The 18,780-nt window shown below is 36.3% G+C and overlaps 1 protein-coding gene and 1 long non-coding RNA gene across 2 annotated transcripts; both read right to left on the bottom strand.

Annotated features, from left to right (window-relative positions):
* Positions 1-2,658: 2,658 nt before the first annotated feature.
* Positions 2,659-11,123, bottom strand: LOC140136566 (solute carrier family 23 member 1-like). The gene is made up of 7 exons (XM_072158262.1): positions 10,974-11,123; positions 8,789-9,042; positions 7,611-7,740; positions 6,982-7,125; positions 6,452-6,547; positions 5,402-5,599; positions 2,659-3,034 (listed from the first exon to the last, which is right to left on the bottom strand). Exons 2-7 carry the CDS (start codon positions 8,960-8,962, stop codon positions 2,964-2,966), a joined length of 813 nt encoding a protein of 270 aa, XP_072014363.1. The 5' UTR covers positions 8,963-9,042; positions 10,974-11,123; the 3' UTR covers positions 2,659-2,963.
* A 3,862-nt stretch (positions 11,124-14,985) lies between these two features.
* Positions 14,986-16,607, bottom strand: LOC140136565 (uncharacterized). The gene is made up of 3 exons (XR_011856689.1): positions 16,373-16,607; positions 15,857-16,014; positions 14,986-15,074 (listed from the first exon to the last, which is right to left on the bottom strand). It is a non-coding gene; the product is annotated as an uncharacterized lncRNA (long non-coding RNA).
* Between the last annotated feature and the right edge of the window lie 2,173 nt (positions 16,608-18,780).

Genomic DNA, 18,780 nt, shown 5'->3' with positions numbered 1-18,780 from the left:
ACTCTAGTCATCCATAAAATTCAAATATACATTGCTTCAACTACTAATGGTTGAAAGGCAATATTAAATGGACCAAAACGATATGCTAGTATGTTCTGTTATCTTTAGAGTTTTAACGTGTTTGATCATAATGTAATACGATATCATTGTAAAATTGTAAGAGGTTTAATTTTGAACCTTAAAAGGTTTTTGCAAAGTCATTTGCTTTAAAAGGGCATTACGCGATTCCAGCATCCTCTCAAGCATCCATGAAAAAACCCAAAATGACTTCTCATTTGTAATTTGTCGACAATTAGAATATGCAAATAAGCCAAATCGGCATTGGAAGTTTGCAATGCATTGTGGGGCATTTTTTGCATTTTTGGGACACTTTGCCCTTTGACCTATTGGGAAATTCAGAAAAATGGTTAGATTTGTTAGATGTCAAAGCGTCCCAAAACTTCTCTCAAAAACCATTACAATGGCGATTGGGCTTATTGGATGATGTCTTTGTCAAACAAGCGAGTCTACAGGAAAGGTTATCCACACAGACATTATGTAGTCCTGATTTTATCATGGTATGAAAATGTAAATCGTTTTGGAGCAAATGGGAGATGAGGCTGTTGAACACGAAGTGCCCCTTTTAGAGATTGAACGATTCACGATTAAAAAGATACAGAGAACGATTAAATTGCATAAATCTCTTCATTACAAATTTCGCCATTGTTAGAAAATAATGAAGCTGAAGAGAGTAATATTTTTGAATTATTTGATTTGTAATTTGACGTGACTTTTATAATATCTTTCGAGTTGTGTGCATCAACATCGACTCATATTTATGTCATATAAAGTTATTGAATTGATGAGATTGTGAAATTCTAGAACACAAAGAAACGCACCATAGAGTTGGTTTATTGAGCTATTCCAGTTGAAATCCATACGCCCCTATGGAAGACATGACTACCTAAAATAATCTCTCACAAAACCGCACATACCCCACCCGTAAACTCGCCCATTCCAATGTGCACGCGTACAACATATTCCTGGCTATACAGCATTTTGCCCAATATGTCAAACATTTGTATTCATACATGCAACAAAGGTAAGTATTATTGTGGAATTATAGCCTGTCGGGGCGGCGAACATTTTAGGTCATTAACTCTATCTCCAGATGTGGCTAACATATTTGTCACCCTAGGTCATAATTTATGATTTCTGAACACAACAATTGACAGATATCTTCAAAAAGACATAACTCTCATCATACTAATACACCTTTTTGGTATATCCCATAATTCTTTTCGATAGATGCGTGCACTGAAAGCCAAACTGGAGTCAGGGTACCTCTAAAATGACTCCATATTGAAAGTAATCTGACTACCTTGAAGAGTCATAAATTTCTTGACTCCGCGGAAGAGTCACCGTTGATGACTCTACACAGGAGTCATTTGACTCCAATATGGAGTCATTTTAGACATAGAGTCGCATAGTGGTTGCACTCTGCTTCTAGAGTAACCCAGACTCCAATTATAGAGTCACTCTAACTCCATTACAGGGTCACTCCGACAGTTCTGAATTAGCACAAAATAATGATACCCATGTACATAAAGATGCCGGAATAGGAGACTTTACTTTGAGTTTCACGCCATATTTCTTCATCCTGTCAGACGACAGGATGACGAAATTTAGGCTGAACCCTTAGGAATGGGAGAATATACAACGCGCGTCAACGGCCAAACTATTCCAGAGTCCGACTCTCTTGCAGTGTCATAAATTTCTTGACTCCGTCGACGAATGTAGAGTCAATTGACTCCACGGGTAGAGTCAACTGACTCTTGTGACAGTCAGGTGACTCCTTTTGAGAGTCAGTGCTAGTTTACTCCACTTTTAGAGTCACTTGACTATATTCTGGCTATTAGTGTACATTGCGCAGTAGCCAATAAAGCAATGTGCGCATCAGCATGCTGCATCTGGGGTTTCAATCGCAATGGCTTTCGGGATTTTTTCGAAATGGAATGTATCATTGTCTAAACAAATTATAATTCAAATGACGTATTGGAGAATTTGCCTGTTAGCGTTTCCTTCTCGGGTTTTCAACTTGAATAATAAAGTTGTATACTGTGGCACGGTTATTTGACTGAACAAATTGGTCAAACACATTTAGCTAGAGTCATTTACTCAGAACGCTACTCACAACTCTCTATTGTTATGCATAGTTGTGCTGGAAGTCGATTGCTACATGTTGAAATCAAAACAATTCTGAGATACATCGGTCATTTAGTAATGTCAGATAAAACCATAGTGCTTTGATATACTTTTTTTTTGGGGGGACTTTTTAGCGTTTATATTATTTTAACTAATATAGTTCGCTATAAAGCACATCGCACGAGTCTATATATTATAGTTTTGTTAGAATATCCGTTTTGATTTCACCATGTTTCACTTGTAACAGCCATATTGCCTCAATCAGTACTTTATTTTGAATACAACTAGCAGAAATTATTGATATTTCTATTGTGGTATGCAGAATCATTATATTTTATAAGCATTTGATGGATATAATTGTGTAATTAATACATATAATTAGTAAACATAGTCATGGCGTGTTGAATGTTAGTTTTGAGTTTGAACATTTTGAGTACTCTTTTTGGCCTTATAATGTTCTTGTACAGGATACGTAACCCCATTAACTACTTATAATATGCTGGTGATGATTAAGCATCAGTTACAAGCTTACGAGCCCCATGCCGGCACATGCTCTTGGTTTTGGTTCAATGATGCGCAGGCCATTTATAAGTTGTCTAATTAAATCTAATTAAAACACTATGGGTTAACTTTTCTTTCTTTCGTTTCCACATCGTATGTAAATGTTCTTGTGCATCATATATAATGCGCGACCCCATTACCTACTTCAATTGTCCTATAATCCTTAAATACTACCAATATGATCTTTAATATATTTCTGTCTAGTCGTCATGTCCAAGTTAGATTGATTGGTCTTCACACTCGTCGTTCACATCCAATTGGATATCAGCATTCTGAACTTTAGTATCATCTAGGCAAAACCAGAAGAAAAACAATTTGTCAAAACTCTTCATTTAAATTTCTTTACATATCTCAAAAAGAGTAACTAGCCCCCCTTAAATAATGACTATTATTCAAAAACGAGCAATTGTACCACAAATCTGTAAAATGCGTTGGAAGCAGAATTTATTTCTGCACATTTTGTAAAATGAAAAGAAATCTGAGTAATGATAATCTGAGTGTTTTTGTATTGTTGTAAGTGTAACTTTCAGATCAGGACCTCACTACATTAAATTGTGTTTTATTGTTTTCTGGGTTATCGTATCAAGTGAGGTGTCAAAATACGCAGACATAAATTCTACTTCCAACGCATTTTACAGATTTGTATTACAATAGCCCGATTTTGAATAAAGGCCATTATTTAAGGGGGGTTACTTGCTTTTTTGAGATGTTTATATAAATTTCCATTACGGCATTACAAACTATTACATTATTCTTGTGAGTGTTTCGTTTCTACGCTAAGTACCAACGCAGTTTATTCAATAAGTTCTACTTCCTCTTTTATAACTTTTGTTCTGTAGGCTATATGGTAACTTCTGCAAACTTAGCATGATTATACAATGGAGTGTATATTAATAGATTTTTGTAGGTGACCTCAGAACCAAAATCATATTTGATACACGGGAAACCGTAAAAAAACTAAATTAAAATCACATGTGTAACCAAACATTAATATGAAAAGTACTAAAATGCATTTTAACTTTTAAAAAAATACACTAGTATCCAATTTTTACTGTTATGCCCTAAGTTATAATCATGGAAAATATGAAAGGGCTACTATATGCAGAAGCTGAGATATGAGGGTGGAAACAGAACATTTCAATGACCCTCGTATGTCCCCCAAAAATATTATTTTGACATCCACATTTAATTTTGAACAGGCAGCCAGTCCTCCAGCACATTCAGAGATTATATCGAGGGCTTCAAGCCTGAACCATCTATGTCCAAAATTACATGTTACTCATTTCGGCAACAAATGGACGATTACTTCTGCCCTCCATAAAATTTAAATGTAAGTGACTTTGGGGTATATACAGTCACTTAAACAGTTAGTTATCCACAAATGGAGGGCATAACCATCCATTTGTTGCCGAAATGAGTAATATGTAATTTTGGACATAGATGCTTCTGGCTTTAAACCTTTGATATCATTTCGTCACCACTTCACACATATGTATTCTTCTGATGAATCACTCTGCTATACATGTAGCATGATACCATTTGATCTCAGATCATACTTGCTCTATTTAGTTAGGGCCCCCTTTTTAACGAAATCCCACATTTTTCACTCTGGATTTGATAGGTGCTAATTGATGTTTTAATGTTATTGCATCAATTCGCACCTATCAAATTTTAGAAATATACTTGTCACTGATCAACTTGATAACCAGGCAGATTTGGCTAACCCCAGAAAAGCTGATCTGGCGGGGTTTCCTCTCTAACGCGGATTTAATTGTTTCTTAAAACCTTAAAGTACCTGATTTGTTAACTCTAAAGACCTATCCTTCCACATGTTGTGCAGACCGTCAGTTCCTCGAGACCTCGTTTGGAGATTCCCTTAAGGGATGGGGTATGAACGTTTGGACAGTATTTATTGTGGGACATGAGAGCACATTAGACATACCGAATTGCATTCTGAATACGAAGAATGTCCTTCTGATATCAAATAATTTTGATATTTTTGAAATTCGCAATGTAATACACATTTTATGGCAAATAATTAAAAATTGATATTTTTGATATTTAACAGTACTCGAACTTTATAAATCTGATGATTTATACTTTAAGTGTATGTAGGTGGGATGAAAAGCCGACGATCATTTGAAAATTTTGACCTTTCGTATTGAAGATATGGATTTGTTCCCAAAACACCAAAAAATCCTTCAAACAATCTTCAATATGAAAGGTCAAAATTTTCAATTGATGGTCGGATTTTCCTCCCAGCAACATACACTTTAAAATTTACTTCGAGGAGTGTTATATATCAAAAATGTGAAAAATATCAAATTTGTTAAAATTTGATATTTTATTAAAATATTACAAATTATTCAAATAATTTGTCATAAAATTTATATTATATCATGAATTTCAAAAAATGAAAATTATTTGATATCATAAAGACATTCTTCGTATTCAGATTGCAATTCGATATGTATGATGTGCTCTCATGTCCCACAAAAAATACTGTCGAAACGCTCAAAACGCTCATTCCAGATCCCTTAAGAATTTCTTCCCTGTATAATACGACCGCATTTCATGTTTTTGGTGTATTTGTATTCATTAAAAAACTAGTTTTACAGAGTACAATCATGAATTCTATTCCATGTACAATATTTACCTTTGGATAGGATCACTGAATCCTTATCCCATGGAAAACCTTGGAATGTTGGACTAAAGGGTAAATATCTCCAAAGTGCTGATCGTCTTATGTAGTTCATACCAAACGGAAGATCGTAACCTTTTATAGAGCTTAGAGTCGGGTCATTTTCATCCGCTGCTTCTAACCATTGCAGGATACCACGCTCTTCTAAGGTACCTGAAAGTAGCAGGAACGTTACAGCTAAGATTTGCCTGTGAAATTGGCATTAATAATTTGAAAATGTGAGATTGGCAATTAAAACTGGGAATTAAATTTTGTCTTACTTCATATGACTATCATATATTATAGTTTTGATGAAAACAGTGTGTCAAGTTTTTAAAATTTATTTATCCAGTTGAGTGATATGAAAAGCTAAAATCAATGATAAACTCGATATCTCGATATTGCCGAGTTCACATCTCAACATCTTACTTAAAAATGACGATTTGCAGATTTATCCTTCGAGCACGGAATTAACCTAGTAAAGATATATTCTATTGACATATCGTACAGGTTCATTTCGAAAGCTGCTTGCTCAATGTTGTATTTACACTGGTCTCATATCTTATACCAAGGATACACCTATCTGAGAGTTGTAGACAACTCGTTATCTAGGCATACCAAAATGACTACTTACCGAGTAATAGGCAACTCGGCATCTTGGTGTTTTGCAACAAAGTGACGACTTGTCGAGTTATAGGCAAATCGGCATCTCGACATTTTGCACAAAAATGAAGACCTGCCGAAATGTGGGAAAATCGGCATCGCAGCATCATATAAAAATATTGAGATAACAAGTTACCTACAACTCAGGTCAGTCGTCATTGTGATAGCTCTTTTGACGTAAGATGCTCAAGTTACTAGCTGTTACTGAAAATCAGTAATTAGGCCTAAATATCTTGTTTACGACCCTTCTACGCGTCCTTAGTACACTTCAACCGACATTTTGAACCACCTTTAAATTAGGTCGTATTGTTTACTTGTGGTTTGAAAGGTACTTATACAAGTCGAAAAAGCTATTGTACCTACCAGGAATAGTATTGTCCAAGAAGAAACCTATCATTCCTCCAACGAAAACATCATTTGTTAAAGCAATTGCCAAGACGCTGTCTAAATCAGATGAACCTACACGTTTATATGATATGAGCAATGAAGGTTTGTTACATAAATGGAGATGATTTTTATTTTCGGTTCGTAATCAGTAAGGCTATTATTCGTAGACCTAATACTAATCATAGTCTAATACCTTTCCATATGCCAAAAAATGATGTTCTAACGATTGTTTTACCTGAACATGCTGAAAAGTCCATGTCGAGGGTTCAGAACCAGAAAGCACCATGACCAGCTCCCACAAAGTGAGTATAAAGTTGGCTCCGTGCTTTGGTCTTCAAAAATCAATATTTCCCCCACAATGTCTTTTGTTTTCTATTGAATTTTGTCATGATTAATGGACTATATCTTCTACAGTGCCCTGGCGACTGTATGCTTATTTTGTGGGAGCAAGTGGTTGTGAGTTGAGAATTTCTGGCTCTCAACCCTCGATGTATAAGTATAATAACCTGTTTGAATCGCGTGAGGATGCATTAACAACCACAGTGGAATCCCAAAACCACCACTGAGTGAAAACCCAACCACCAGCAAATTACGAGTGCTATTTAGATCGATGAATTGTAGATGGGATAAACCTACTCCAATTGCCAGGGCTGAAAACAAAATAATCATTTGATATATTTATTTACAAATATGATGAAAATGTGCCTACAACTGTTGATTATAAGACCTTTGGTTTTGTATCAAACTGCCGCTTTATATTGCCAAACATCCAACTAAATTTGCATACAATTATTGATCCAATATGTCATTCGCATAGCGCCGACATCGAGGTGCGCAGCGTAGAACTCAGATTTATACTTGTGGATATGGCATGGTAGTAGCAGACCTTATTTGCTTGTATTATGGTTAGCAGAGGCTCTATGCTAGAGCTAAGATGCATACAGCTATACATGACTATGAGTTTATTCATGAAGACTCCTTAACATAAGTTGAACGCCGCTTCACAGATTGATCTAGTGGCATGAACCCTCAACAAAATAAATCACTAATGCAGTAGTAAAACATTTCCATAAAATGCCACTGAGTATCTATAACAAGCTGAGGTTTGCCCATTAAGGCGAGATGATTAACTTACATGCGCCGATAAGAAGAGAGCCGCCAATGATTGTGTGTGGCATAGTAGCAAATAGAGCACCAATCTTAGAGAAAAATGCCAAGATTATCATAACCACACCGGCCACCTGAGCAACAGTTCGGCTACCAACCTGAAAGCAAATATTTCGACTGGTGGTTTAAGAATGTTTGGACCGACAATAGACCCTTGTGAAACACAATGTGTGCTTTTCTCAATTTTCATGACTAAGATGGCAAGTGTTGCATCCTAGACATATAGAATCGTGGTGCACGTTGGTGCAGCGGAACGGGCTCTGCCTTGTAATCGGTGGATTGCGAGTTCGAGTCTTGGTGGTGCCATCGTGTTGTGCTCTTGGGTAAGGCGCTTTACCTTACTTGCCTCTCTCCCCAGGGGTGAAATGGGGAGCTGTTATGAATGTTGTCCATTGAGCGCCGCCCAAAGGTATGAGCATGCCTTGGGCACTGTATGGCAGCTGACTAAATTATCCCGGGCATATTCTAACAACAGCGGAATAAATATAAAGCGCTTTGGTACATGTGCACATGTGAAAGGCGCTGTATAAATACCAACATTTATTATTTTTTCATTCATCTTTCAAATACGATAAAAGAAACATTCCAGTAATGTTATCTACCATGTCTAGGAGTGTTAAATCAAAAGTCTATTGATTATTACCAATTGTACTTGACCTCTTTGACGGTCGTTATAAATTTATAATATGCTAGTAATATTCCGTGTGAGTGGGGTGTGCACAAATGAGTGGGGGGTGCACAAATGACCACACGGATATGCTCCCCCGGAAAGCCCTCTCATTTAGAATTTCTCAGCTCCGAAAGACTCCCTAAACTTGACAAAAATATTGCTCCAAAAGACCCTTGATTTTGATCATTTCTGCTCTAAAAGGCACTAAATTGCTCATTCTTCACATGTCTGGATGTTTGCATGCGATTTTTAACCAGGAAGTCAAGAAAGACCCTTGATTTTGATTGTTCGTAGCTCCAAATTATCCCATTTTATTTGTTCGTAGCTCCAAAAGACCCCCTTTTACTGATACGTTGTCAGCTCCCAAAATCCCCACCACCTCTAAATTTAGGGGAGCATACCCACCAAATATGTATGATGTCCCCCGGGTAGTGATATTTCCTATTGTTCATGGATCTTTAAAACGTCATACTGACCTTGGTAAGTCCAATGTTTCCAATACATTCGCTGTAAGAAGCCACTCCCAAGCCTGTGCCCCATGCACCAGCAAATATACAGGCAATACCTTCTATCAATATACCCCTGTTTACAGCATGATTAGGAGGTTTTGGCGCTGATGATATCCTTGCACATGCGTAGTAATCTCCCATTGAATCGACTACAGAACCAAAAACTCCAGTAGTTACCCCCAAAAAGGCCCCAGCAGTAACAAATGGTCTTCCCCATTGCCCTGGTAAAACGAATATTTTGCAACGTTGAAGACAAAAAGTTCATAAAAAACGAGAAGCATAAATTTGAGACTTAAGAAAAGATGACGGGGAGAGGGATAGAGGAGAAGGAGAAAAAGTCGAGAAAACATAAGATTAGATGGAAACGAACTAGTGAATGAAACCAAAGAAATTAATTAAATGTTTTGATCTCACGAATATTCATTTCGGTGTCTTGATTTCAATGATCATCCTGCTATTTGTCGCAAGAAAGACAGATTGCTTACCAGTTGTTACACAGTTTGTGCATATCATCAATCGGGGACATCACACACAAAACAAACAGGTGTATAGAAGATTATGGTGTATGTATGGAGTATTGGTGTATAGTAGGCCTATCATGTAAACTTTACTTCTTTCTTGACATTTTTAACTTTCACCAAGACCTATGCCTTCACCGTTTGGGATGTGAACTGAATTGATTTATCATAGCCATGTTAATCGGTCGATTATACGCCTCCTCCAACATGCTGTTGTAGGCCTTTCCTGTCTATCAAAATATAATTATTAAGATGAGACGCATGGGTGATAGGGCGCTTGACAGCTTTAAACACATTTGTTCCATATAAGTTGTTTTATCCAGCCTTTATTGACAGAATAAGTATGATTGACAGCACCTTTCACATCTTAAAAGAAAAAAAGAAAAAAGACCATTAATGTTTTATCCAACAAGGTATTATTGAGTAAATTAAGCTTTAGATTTTTCACCGAATTCAAATAACAAACAAATAATTTGACTGACAAAATTGGGAGGCCGTGACCACATGATTTAACTCGTCTATCAGATACTATGTTGTGCATTGGAGCCACTGAAATTGTTCCATCTTCACCTATCAGGAACCTGGGCGTATTCTTTGACACTTCACTGACCAATTCATCTGAAGTCTCTGAATTTTGTTTTGTGGAAAATATCTCATATATGTCGGTACATTGACAAAGATGCATGTAGCTGTACAATGAGAGCCCTTATTTTGTCCAAACTGAACTACGCCAATGCACTGTTCGTTCGCTGCATGCAAGGCTGGTGACATTTCACGCCTTCAACGTTTGAAAACCAAAGCAGCTTTCCATCTCCACTCAGCTTTAATCTTATCATGCTTATTGGACACTATTCCCTGGTTGTCTGTTGACAAACACATCATTTTCAAAGTTCTTCTGTATGTTTTCAAGACTGCCTGGCTCCGAGGTAACTCACAAATAGCATCACAATTCACAAACCATTAAGGGGTACTACACCCCTGCCCAATTTTGTGCCTATTTTTGCATTTTTCTCAAAATTATAAAGCATTGGTGACAAGTAAGATATTTATATTATAGGGACAAGGACTACAACTACTGCACTGGAAATTTTATTTCAGCACAGACAACAGTTGTGGAGTTACAGTCAAAAATGAGGGAAACCCAATATTTGATCAATAAATCAATAACTACTTGCCTTGAGTTGCTGAATTTTCAGTGCAGTAGTTGTAGCCCTTGCCCCTATAATATACATATCTTACTTGTCACCAATGTGCTATAATTTTTGAGAAAAATACAAAAATAGGCACAGAATTGGCCAGGGGTGTAGTATCCCCTTAAGGCAAGGTCTACGCTCGGCTTTGGATGTAACTGTTAGTGCCTTTAAAGCCAGTTTAAAAAAAACCCAAAAACTTTTTTTTTTTTTTCTTTGCATATGCTTCCTTTTTATGCATTGCTGTGGTCATTTAGTTTCTCATTTATTTATTTTTTGTTGCATGTAAAGCGCATGACTCATTAATGCACCGTATGTAACGTTCGAATCCGCTGATTCCTCTTAAAATCAAATATTTTGTTTTGCATGTGACGTCAGTGACGCATCTCCCGGAGATGATTTGTAAAAACCTCTCAATTATTCTTTTAATAGACCATTACATACCAGGATAAGGAGCTAAAAACCACGGCGTAGCAAAGAGAGCGTCATTTTTAATGTCAGTACGTGCATTATACGCAGGATTAGTCGGATCATCTGGAAATACGCTGGCTGCCGTCAATATCACGCATACTATCCACGTTGTTATGATTGCGATGATGATCTGATAATCATAGTAATACAAATTATAAGAACAACAATCAGCTTCATAATCACATCATCATTGCATCATAGTCATCGACATCTGACCATTGACCACTTCATCTGCCACTCTAAAGGTGGGCGTATACGAGGCAATTTCCATTGCAAGGCCCATTACATAGTGGGTGAGATTATGTGCTCACTGACCATGAAGCTGTGCAAGTGATCAAAATAGACGAAGCAATTCCTTGAGCGTGGCCATAGGTTTGGGATATACTCAAAACATAAGTAGTGGTTAATGATTTTCGTAATAATATCCAAGTGGCTCATGTGTTGTCCTGAAAGCAAAAGATTGCCATCCTCTCCTGTATATCTATACAAATTTCCATAATGAAAAGGCTAAGGAAAACTAAGATCAAAAGGGCTAAACACCACCACCAACAACAACACAGGCCTACAAGTGTATTATAATGTAGCATGTGCACACATTTATCATGTTGTGGATGGTGAATCAAGTTGGTCCCTACATTTCCCAAATGAATGCAGCGACCAGCTCGTGTTCACTCAGCCAGTAGCGTAGCCAGCGGGGAAAGAAAAAAATGAAAGAAAAAGTGCCCTCTGACAAAAAATGAGAGAGAAAATCAGGAGGGCAAAGGAAAAGAAAAGGGCAAGGAGCCCTTTTCTAGCAAAATTCAGGCCCAAAATAGTGTAAAATACAAAAATTTCCGCGCTACCCGCGCAAATTGTAACAATAAATCGCTTTTTTATCCGGATAATAGGCGAAAATAGTGTAAAATACCATTTTTTTCCCGCTACGCGCGCACATCATCCCAATAAGGCCCTTTTCAGGAAGCTCGAAGACATACAGTCTCTATGTATTGTATGATGCAACTGCAATTTTTTTTCGTCTGTGCCCCAAAATTTTATTTTGCCCCCCTGACCAAGAAAGCTGGCTACGCCCCTGCACTCAGCTGATTGGCTGAAGGAGGTTAGATTGCATGCAACAACCTTGAAAGTAGAGCATGTCTCTACCTTTTTGCCTGTTGCTCGGGGGATTAATTTGCCTGATGCTTGGGGGATTAATTCCTTGCAAATCCAAAATACACGGACCAATCTTTTTCCACGGTCTGTGCAACAGGCAATTGCTTGGAAAATTGCCTCGTGTAAGTCGGCCTTAAGAATTGAAGATGGATGATTGTCCTATTATATTTATATAATAATCATGTATGGATTTCTTTATCAACGTACCGGAAACAATTGGAAGATTCGTGCTCTACGTTTCTGTGAATTGTAAGCTGGTATTGGGATATCAAATGAGGCCAAGTATTGTGACGTCAATATAATCAAACCAATTGTCCTGTGGAAAATATCACATTATTAACGTTATAAGAGTTTCATTATTTCATCGCAACACACACAAACAAACAAAAAACGTAAAATGTTTAATCAAGAACGGAATCGACTACATATCATTGTGACATACTCTGGTGATTCCCAGCCAACAATTTTACGTTGTTATAACGTCGTGTAAAAGTCATCTACGTTGTAAATACGTACATTTGTGAAATCGGACTTTGATATAACGTCATTATGACGTTGTTTCGACATCAAGCTGTGAATGTATTATTCAAACGTGCGGTCGAACGTTGTAACAACGTATGAATTATAGCTAATTATAGAAACTTCGTACGTGTTTAAGACTTAAATACCACGTCATTAGCAAATGTTTGAAAGATGTTTTTTAAAATCAAAATATTCAGTTTCATTGATCCCATTGAAACATACATTGCTGCAATTCCCCAGTGGTCACCACACATGTTAACTGCTATGGTCGTTACTTTCAATCCGGCCAATGTCAAGGGCGGGGTTACGGTCATAGGCCCAATATAACGCAGAAGAAGCCCGATGCATCCAGTTGAACCGAGAATAACTTGTACTAAAGATGCGAGCAGTATAGCACCAGAAAGCTAGAAAAAAATTGTCCGAACAACTCATTAATGGGCACATATGCTTATCAACTAATTTTTACGGTAGTGGAATTTATTAATGTAATAAACATTTCTTATTTCAACAAACATAGGAACGCTATTTGACGCATTGTTTGCAGAAATACCCAGTACTATTTTAAACAAAATGAACACGGTGAAACATCTCTCAATATTGACAATAATTTACGGATTAAAGAATAAGTACCTCCAACATACGACTTCTCCATTCTGCATCAGCAATGTGTAGTTCTTCCTGTGTAGCGTTTCCTAAGTAAAAGATAGTAACAGTGATAAATGACGGAGGCTAACATATTTCTTATCTTTTATGGTTTTGCGCCTTGGTATCCTTCTTGTTGGCGTAAGACGCTGTATAAAAAATTGTTAAGATTATTAATGGGAACAAAAATCGCCCACTCCTTCATAGCGACGAATTAGTGAGTGAGCGGAGACTTGATTCGCCCCATTGCTCCTAACCATACATATTAGCCTCCTTTCGTATGGCAGGTATTTGACTGTTTTCGCTGATCGCGAACTGTCGAACACAATTTTGATCATACTATTTGTTTCCATTTTCATGAGCAATCAGAGCTGTATAGGGAGGGGGGGGGGTATCTGTTTCTGTTTTTGCACGTATATGTCCTAAGTATTTGCGTTCATATCCCAATTGAATTGCCCGACTTTATCAAACCAATCTATAGATTTTTTGCGCCGCTTGCTATTCACTTTGTAGAGATTTTAATTGGTCATAGTCAGCGAGGATTCTTTTGCTCAGAGATTATGCTGTCATCAGACACTCTTCTTGATCCAGTCTTCTGTCATTTCACTTGCCTCAATTTGGCTGGCATCATTTGCTTATATTGTTCATTATCATTTTTTTAGCTCTTGGACACTAAAATATCATTCATCGATCACAAAGGATCCATTTCTTAGATTAGCGAAAGACTTAAACTTGCATTCCTCGTTATAGAGCTGATCTACCCGCTGATTCTTAGCGGTATTATGGCTTCATGTTTGCTTTTCCGCTGCTATGGTGAGCTGTTATGAAGCTGAAATGACACAATTGACACCATACAGTCGTGCCTTCCAATATAGAAAAAACAAATGCCTTGGTGCGGTACATTTAATATAATGGTGCCTCATGTACCATTATAAAATGTATTATCTGAGGTGATTATTGCCACTATTAATCATATCGCTTAATAGAGTAGTGATTTATAGTCTACGAAATGAAAAGACACATTACTCAATATAAATGGCTTACTGTCCGTAGAAAATCTTTTTTTTTAAAGGTGATTTTAGCGGTCATTTTGAATTTTTACCATTATCTAACCTAAATATTCATTTGGCCATTATAGTAATAGTAGATTTAGAATTAGCAGCCTCAAACACATATAGGAAGACATAATAGATGGGGCATTTTACCTAAAACTAAACTAATAGTGGTAAAATCCCTAAAAAGCACCTATTTTGGCGGCTATTTTGAATTTTTGCCAAAACCCGACCTAAGACTTCATCTGGTGAATTTTATTTTGACAGATTCTTTTTCCTGATGAAATTTGGCCATAGAAAAACCGCTTCCTGACAAAAATATGGGTCAGTGCCCACCCCTAGTATAGGCATTCAAAGTACTCAACTGAAGTCAGGGTATACCAACTTATTGGATTCAAGGCATCCTGCATCTGCAGGCTCTTAACAACACGTTCTTCTTTACCCAGTCCTCTGTTAGTTCACTTGTCACAATTTGGCTGACATTGATTATTTGCGAATATTGGCTTCTTTCTCTTTCATACTGAAATATCATTCTACCGATCACAATTCAAGCATCCATTTCTTAAATTAGCGATAGACTTGAACTTGCATTCCTCATTGTAAGGTAGTACCTTACCTACCTGGCGTAACGATAGGACAAGGACCCTTCAGGTCTAGGATAGTGAATACGGCGACGAGGAATGAACCTGAACCCTGAATAATTGCCAATCTGTATAGGAAAAGAGGCAAATATTTGCTCATTATTTGGATAGACCAAACTTTAGCATAATTCTTATGAAAGGTTTTCAGGAGTTCGTCGTCAGATACAATTTCGAGCATGGGTCTAAACTTTCGTGAGGACTAGTTGACTTCTCCGGGACTTCTTTGAGAATTATGCATGCATGTAGCGACCCTCAAATGAGCTTTTCACATTAGACGGTCACCTCAATAACGATGACTTGTACAAAGACTACTCTAAAATGGTTACGCTAAAAAGAGCCGTTCAAAGTACGTTGCTCTGAAAATAGTCAACAAGATCTTCAGTATTGGGACCATGCCCATGAAATTTTCTCGTCAGTCGTTGGACAGATGTTTGAAATGGACAAATCATGTATCATATATTCAAAGAGTCTGAAGATTTTTTTCTGCCATGTTGTCAAATTTGTAACCCGCGCTTTCTATTCCGATTCCATGCCAATTACAACGGTCAAGTTATTTGAGGATTTTTTGTAATTTTATATCCCAAAGTGTCACATTTAAACTCGCCATTAATCAAATTAAATGAATTAGATGCATTTTATTTCATTTAGTTTCAAAGAAATAACTAAGTAAAATGTAACATGTCAAATTTGACAACATGGCAGAAAAGATTCGCCAGGATCTTCTGAACATTTTGGTATGTGATTCGTCCATTTGATTTGATGACTAACACCACTGACTTTTTAAAACTGTTAGCATTTTTGCTATGATAATCTTTCTCTTTTACACAGCGTTTTGTGTCTTAATTCTTACCTACATCCAAATGTAGATTGAAGAAATGTTGCAATGCCACATACAAGAAATCCCGTACTTATTAAACGTCCCATTAGTACCGTGTCAAACGACATACACATCTTAATACCAATTATTATTTGAGCTGCGATGATAGCTCCAAAACTCGCTAGAAATTGCTGCGAAAGTAAGTACAAACGTAAAGAAAGATTAATTCCTCTAACTTCGAGGCACAGAATAGTAAACCAACTCTTTCTTTGATAAGGTACAATAATAATATTTATCAAATCGGTTTTAAAGTTAGTCTTGCGATCTAAATACAGTATTAGATCACCAGAACGTAGGCTCCATGGGCAGGCTCATGTCTAGTGGAAGTGTGGGAATCTGATAGTGAAAAATACCGAGTACGATTTCGGGCTAGCTAATGTCATGTTCCATTGATATAGTATTATTATTATATATTATTATTATTATTACTATACCAGGGAGGAGAACAAGCCAGTCCGACTGAGGAAGAAGAGTGAATTTATACAGTACCTGGAATCCAAACGCAATGGTAGCATACCACGGGGGTACATCTTCCAGTCCATAGACCACTTGTCGTGTATAATTTACAGGCGGCTCTTTTCCCTCACGATTACAAGATTTCGCCCCCTTTTCACCATCCTGTGTAGGCCTATCACCACTCTCATGCAAGAATGTATCCAACTCCTGCACCATTATTTCGCGTGACTGTGAATGTCGGAGCTTGTGCGTTAATGGAGATTCGTCACTGATATTATATGGTAATACTAACAGCGGAGACTATACAAAATGCATATAACCTGAAAGTATTTATAGTTCTTTTTAGTCTCGGTTCCCGGGAGCCACTTGACATTGATAAAAGAGTATTACCCGTGAACATGGACCTTCAAAAAGCACCCTAATAATACGTTTTAAAATATCTGAAAATGCATTCCTAAAAAATAAATGACATGACAAGTATGATTTCAAGTATTCCTTAAGCAAGTAAATTTTAAACTTTTCTCGACTTTAAACCCGGCATTAACTGGTAAACACTTATGAAACTCATAAGCCCCGGGAGAGGGCCAAATGGGGGCGGGTGGTGGGGGTGTTGTTAGCAGGCCACAAAAAAGGGGGGGACCTTTTGGCAGAACGAAAGGGGGGCAGGCGATTTTTGGCACACATTTATGAGACAACTTTGAAATATTTATTTATTTATTTATTTATTTATTTATTTATTTATTTATTTATTTATTTATTGATTGATTGATTGATTGATTGATTGATTGATTGATTGATTGATTTATTGATTTATTGATTGATTTATTGATTGATTTATTGATTTATTGATTGATTGATTTATTGATTGATTGATTTATTGATTTATTGATTTATTGATTTATTGATTGATTGATTAATTAATTAATTAATTAATTAATTAATTAATTAATTAATTATTTTTTTATATTTATTTATTATCTATTTATAAACTCCTCGGCATATTCAATTCATTTTTTTATTATTTATTTATTTATTATCTATTTATAAACTCCTCCTTTTTATAAAATCCTTGTCAACGTTATCATTTAAGTGACACGATCTGGTCCATGGGGGCTAAAGGCGGCAAATTTGTAATGGAGATAAATGTAAAAATATGCACTAAAAACAATAAAATACATAAGAAAATAGACATCAATAAACTTCATAACTTTAGAACCAAGTATGCTAGACATTTGGAGTTTGCAGTTTGCAGTAAATGATAGCTTATTTGCATGTATAATCTAATAATTACAGTAAGTCAATTTTCAAAAATGCCTCCTCTGGCCCCCATGGACCAGTTTGTGACTCATCATGCTCATAGCATGGTTCGAAATATTGGAAAAAAGCAATTAGGAAACGCTTCTCAAATAATCTTGTCTCTCTTTTATTTATGAAAATTTCGTCGTAAAAAATTGTAACACGATTAATAATATTGCAAATAATAAAATAGCAAAGAAGTTTTAACATTTTAAAACAAAACGGCTTGTCAGGTCACCATTTTCATTATAGTATGACATGACTTTTTCTGTCATAACGAAATACATATATCTACCTAAAATATAGAGAATTGAAAGTGAATGGCTCAATAAGTACACGCTGAAATTTAAACGGGTTCACTGATATCAAGTTACACGGTATTATTACGGTTTAAAAATGTTAAATAATGAAGAAGGAGGTTTTAAAAATGTTAATCAGAAAAGAATATTGTATAAGGGTATGTTTTCATTAAAATGTAAATCCTTTTAATTGAATTTTAGTTATAGCTAGCTACAGCTGGATGAAAGTACAAAGCTGGTTCACCGATGTCAAGTTTATCGGGTTCACTGATGGTTAGCCTATTCTGTATAGTCTGGATGCCAGTGGGTTTGACGTTCAAAATCCTATTGTTTTGTACTTATGGATGCAAAAACTGTTCTCAGTTTTACCAACGATATCTCAGGGATATGAGAAATTACTTTATTTATAAGATAATTTGAAAGAAATTTCATGACTTCATTTATAGATTTTAAAGAAAGATCATATTATCATTAAGTTCATGTTAATTATATGACGAAACACGACTTATAATTCTTTTGTGTCAGTTCTTTGATGTTTAACTCTTTTAGTTTTTTCCTGAGAAGTCAAAATGCAATTGTATAAATTTTATTGTTACACCCTGTATAAAGCACGAGACACTCACAACACGAATGATCTTCAGGGCAACATCCTGCTTACAAATGTTCGAAAATCAGAATATTTGTGGATCTCAACGGGCAAGATCATAAGTAGCATGTTATTTACGGATTATAGGGCGGTGTTTTCCAACATATTCACACCCTTTAACGCTATAATGTACGATTTACATCAAATTAAAAATATGCTGACGTAATATTGGTAATAATTGTCAGGAAAGGTTTCTTCCC

The sequence above is a fragment of the Amphiura filiformis genome, chromosome 16 (assembly GCF_039555335.1).
Source record: "Amphiura filiformis chromosome 16, Afil_fr2py, whole genome shotgun sequence".
NCBI classification, from domain to species: Eukaryota; Metazoa; Echinodermata; class Ophiuroidea; order Amphilepidida; family Amphiuridae; genus Amphiura; species Amphiura filiformis.
The sequence above is the reverse complement of the archived record's forward strand: the minus strand, read 5'-3'. Positions and strand labels throughout refer to the sequence as shown.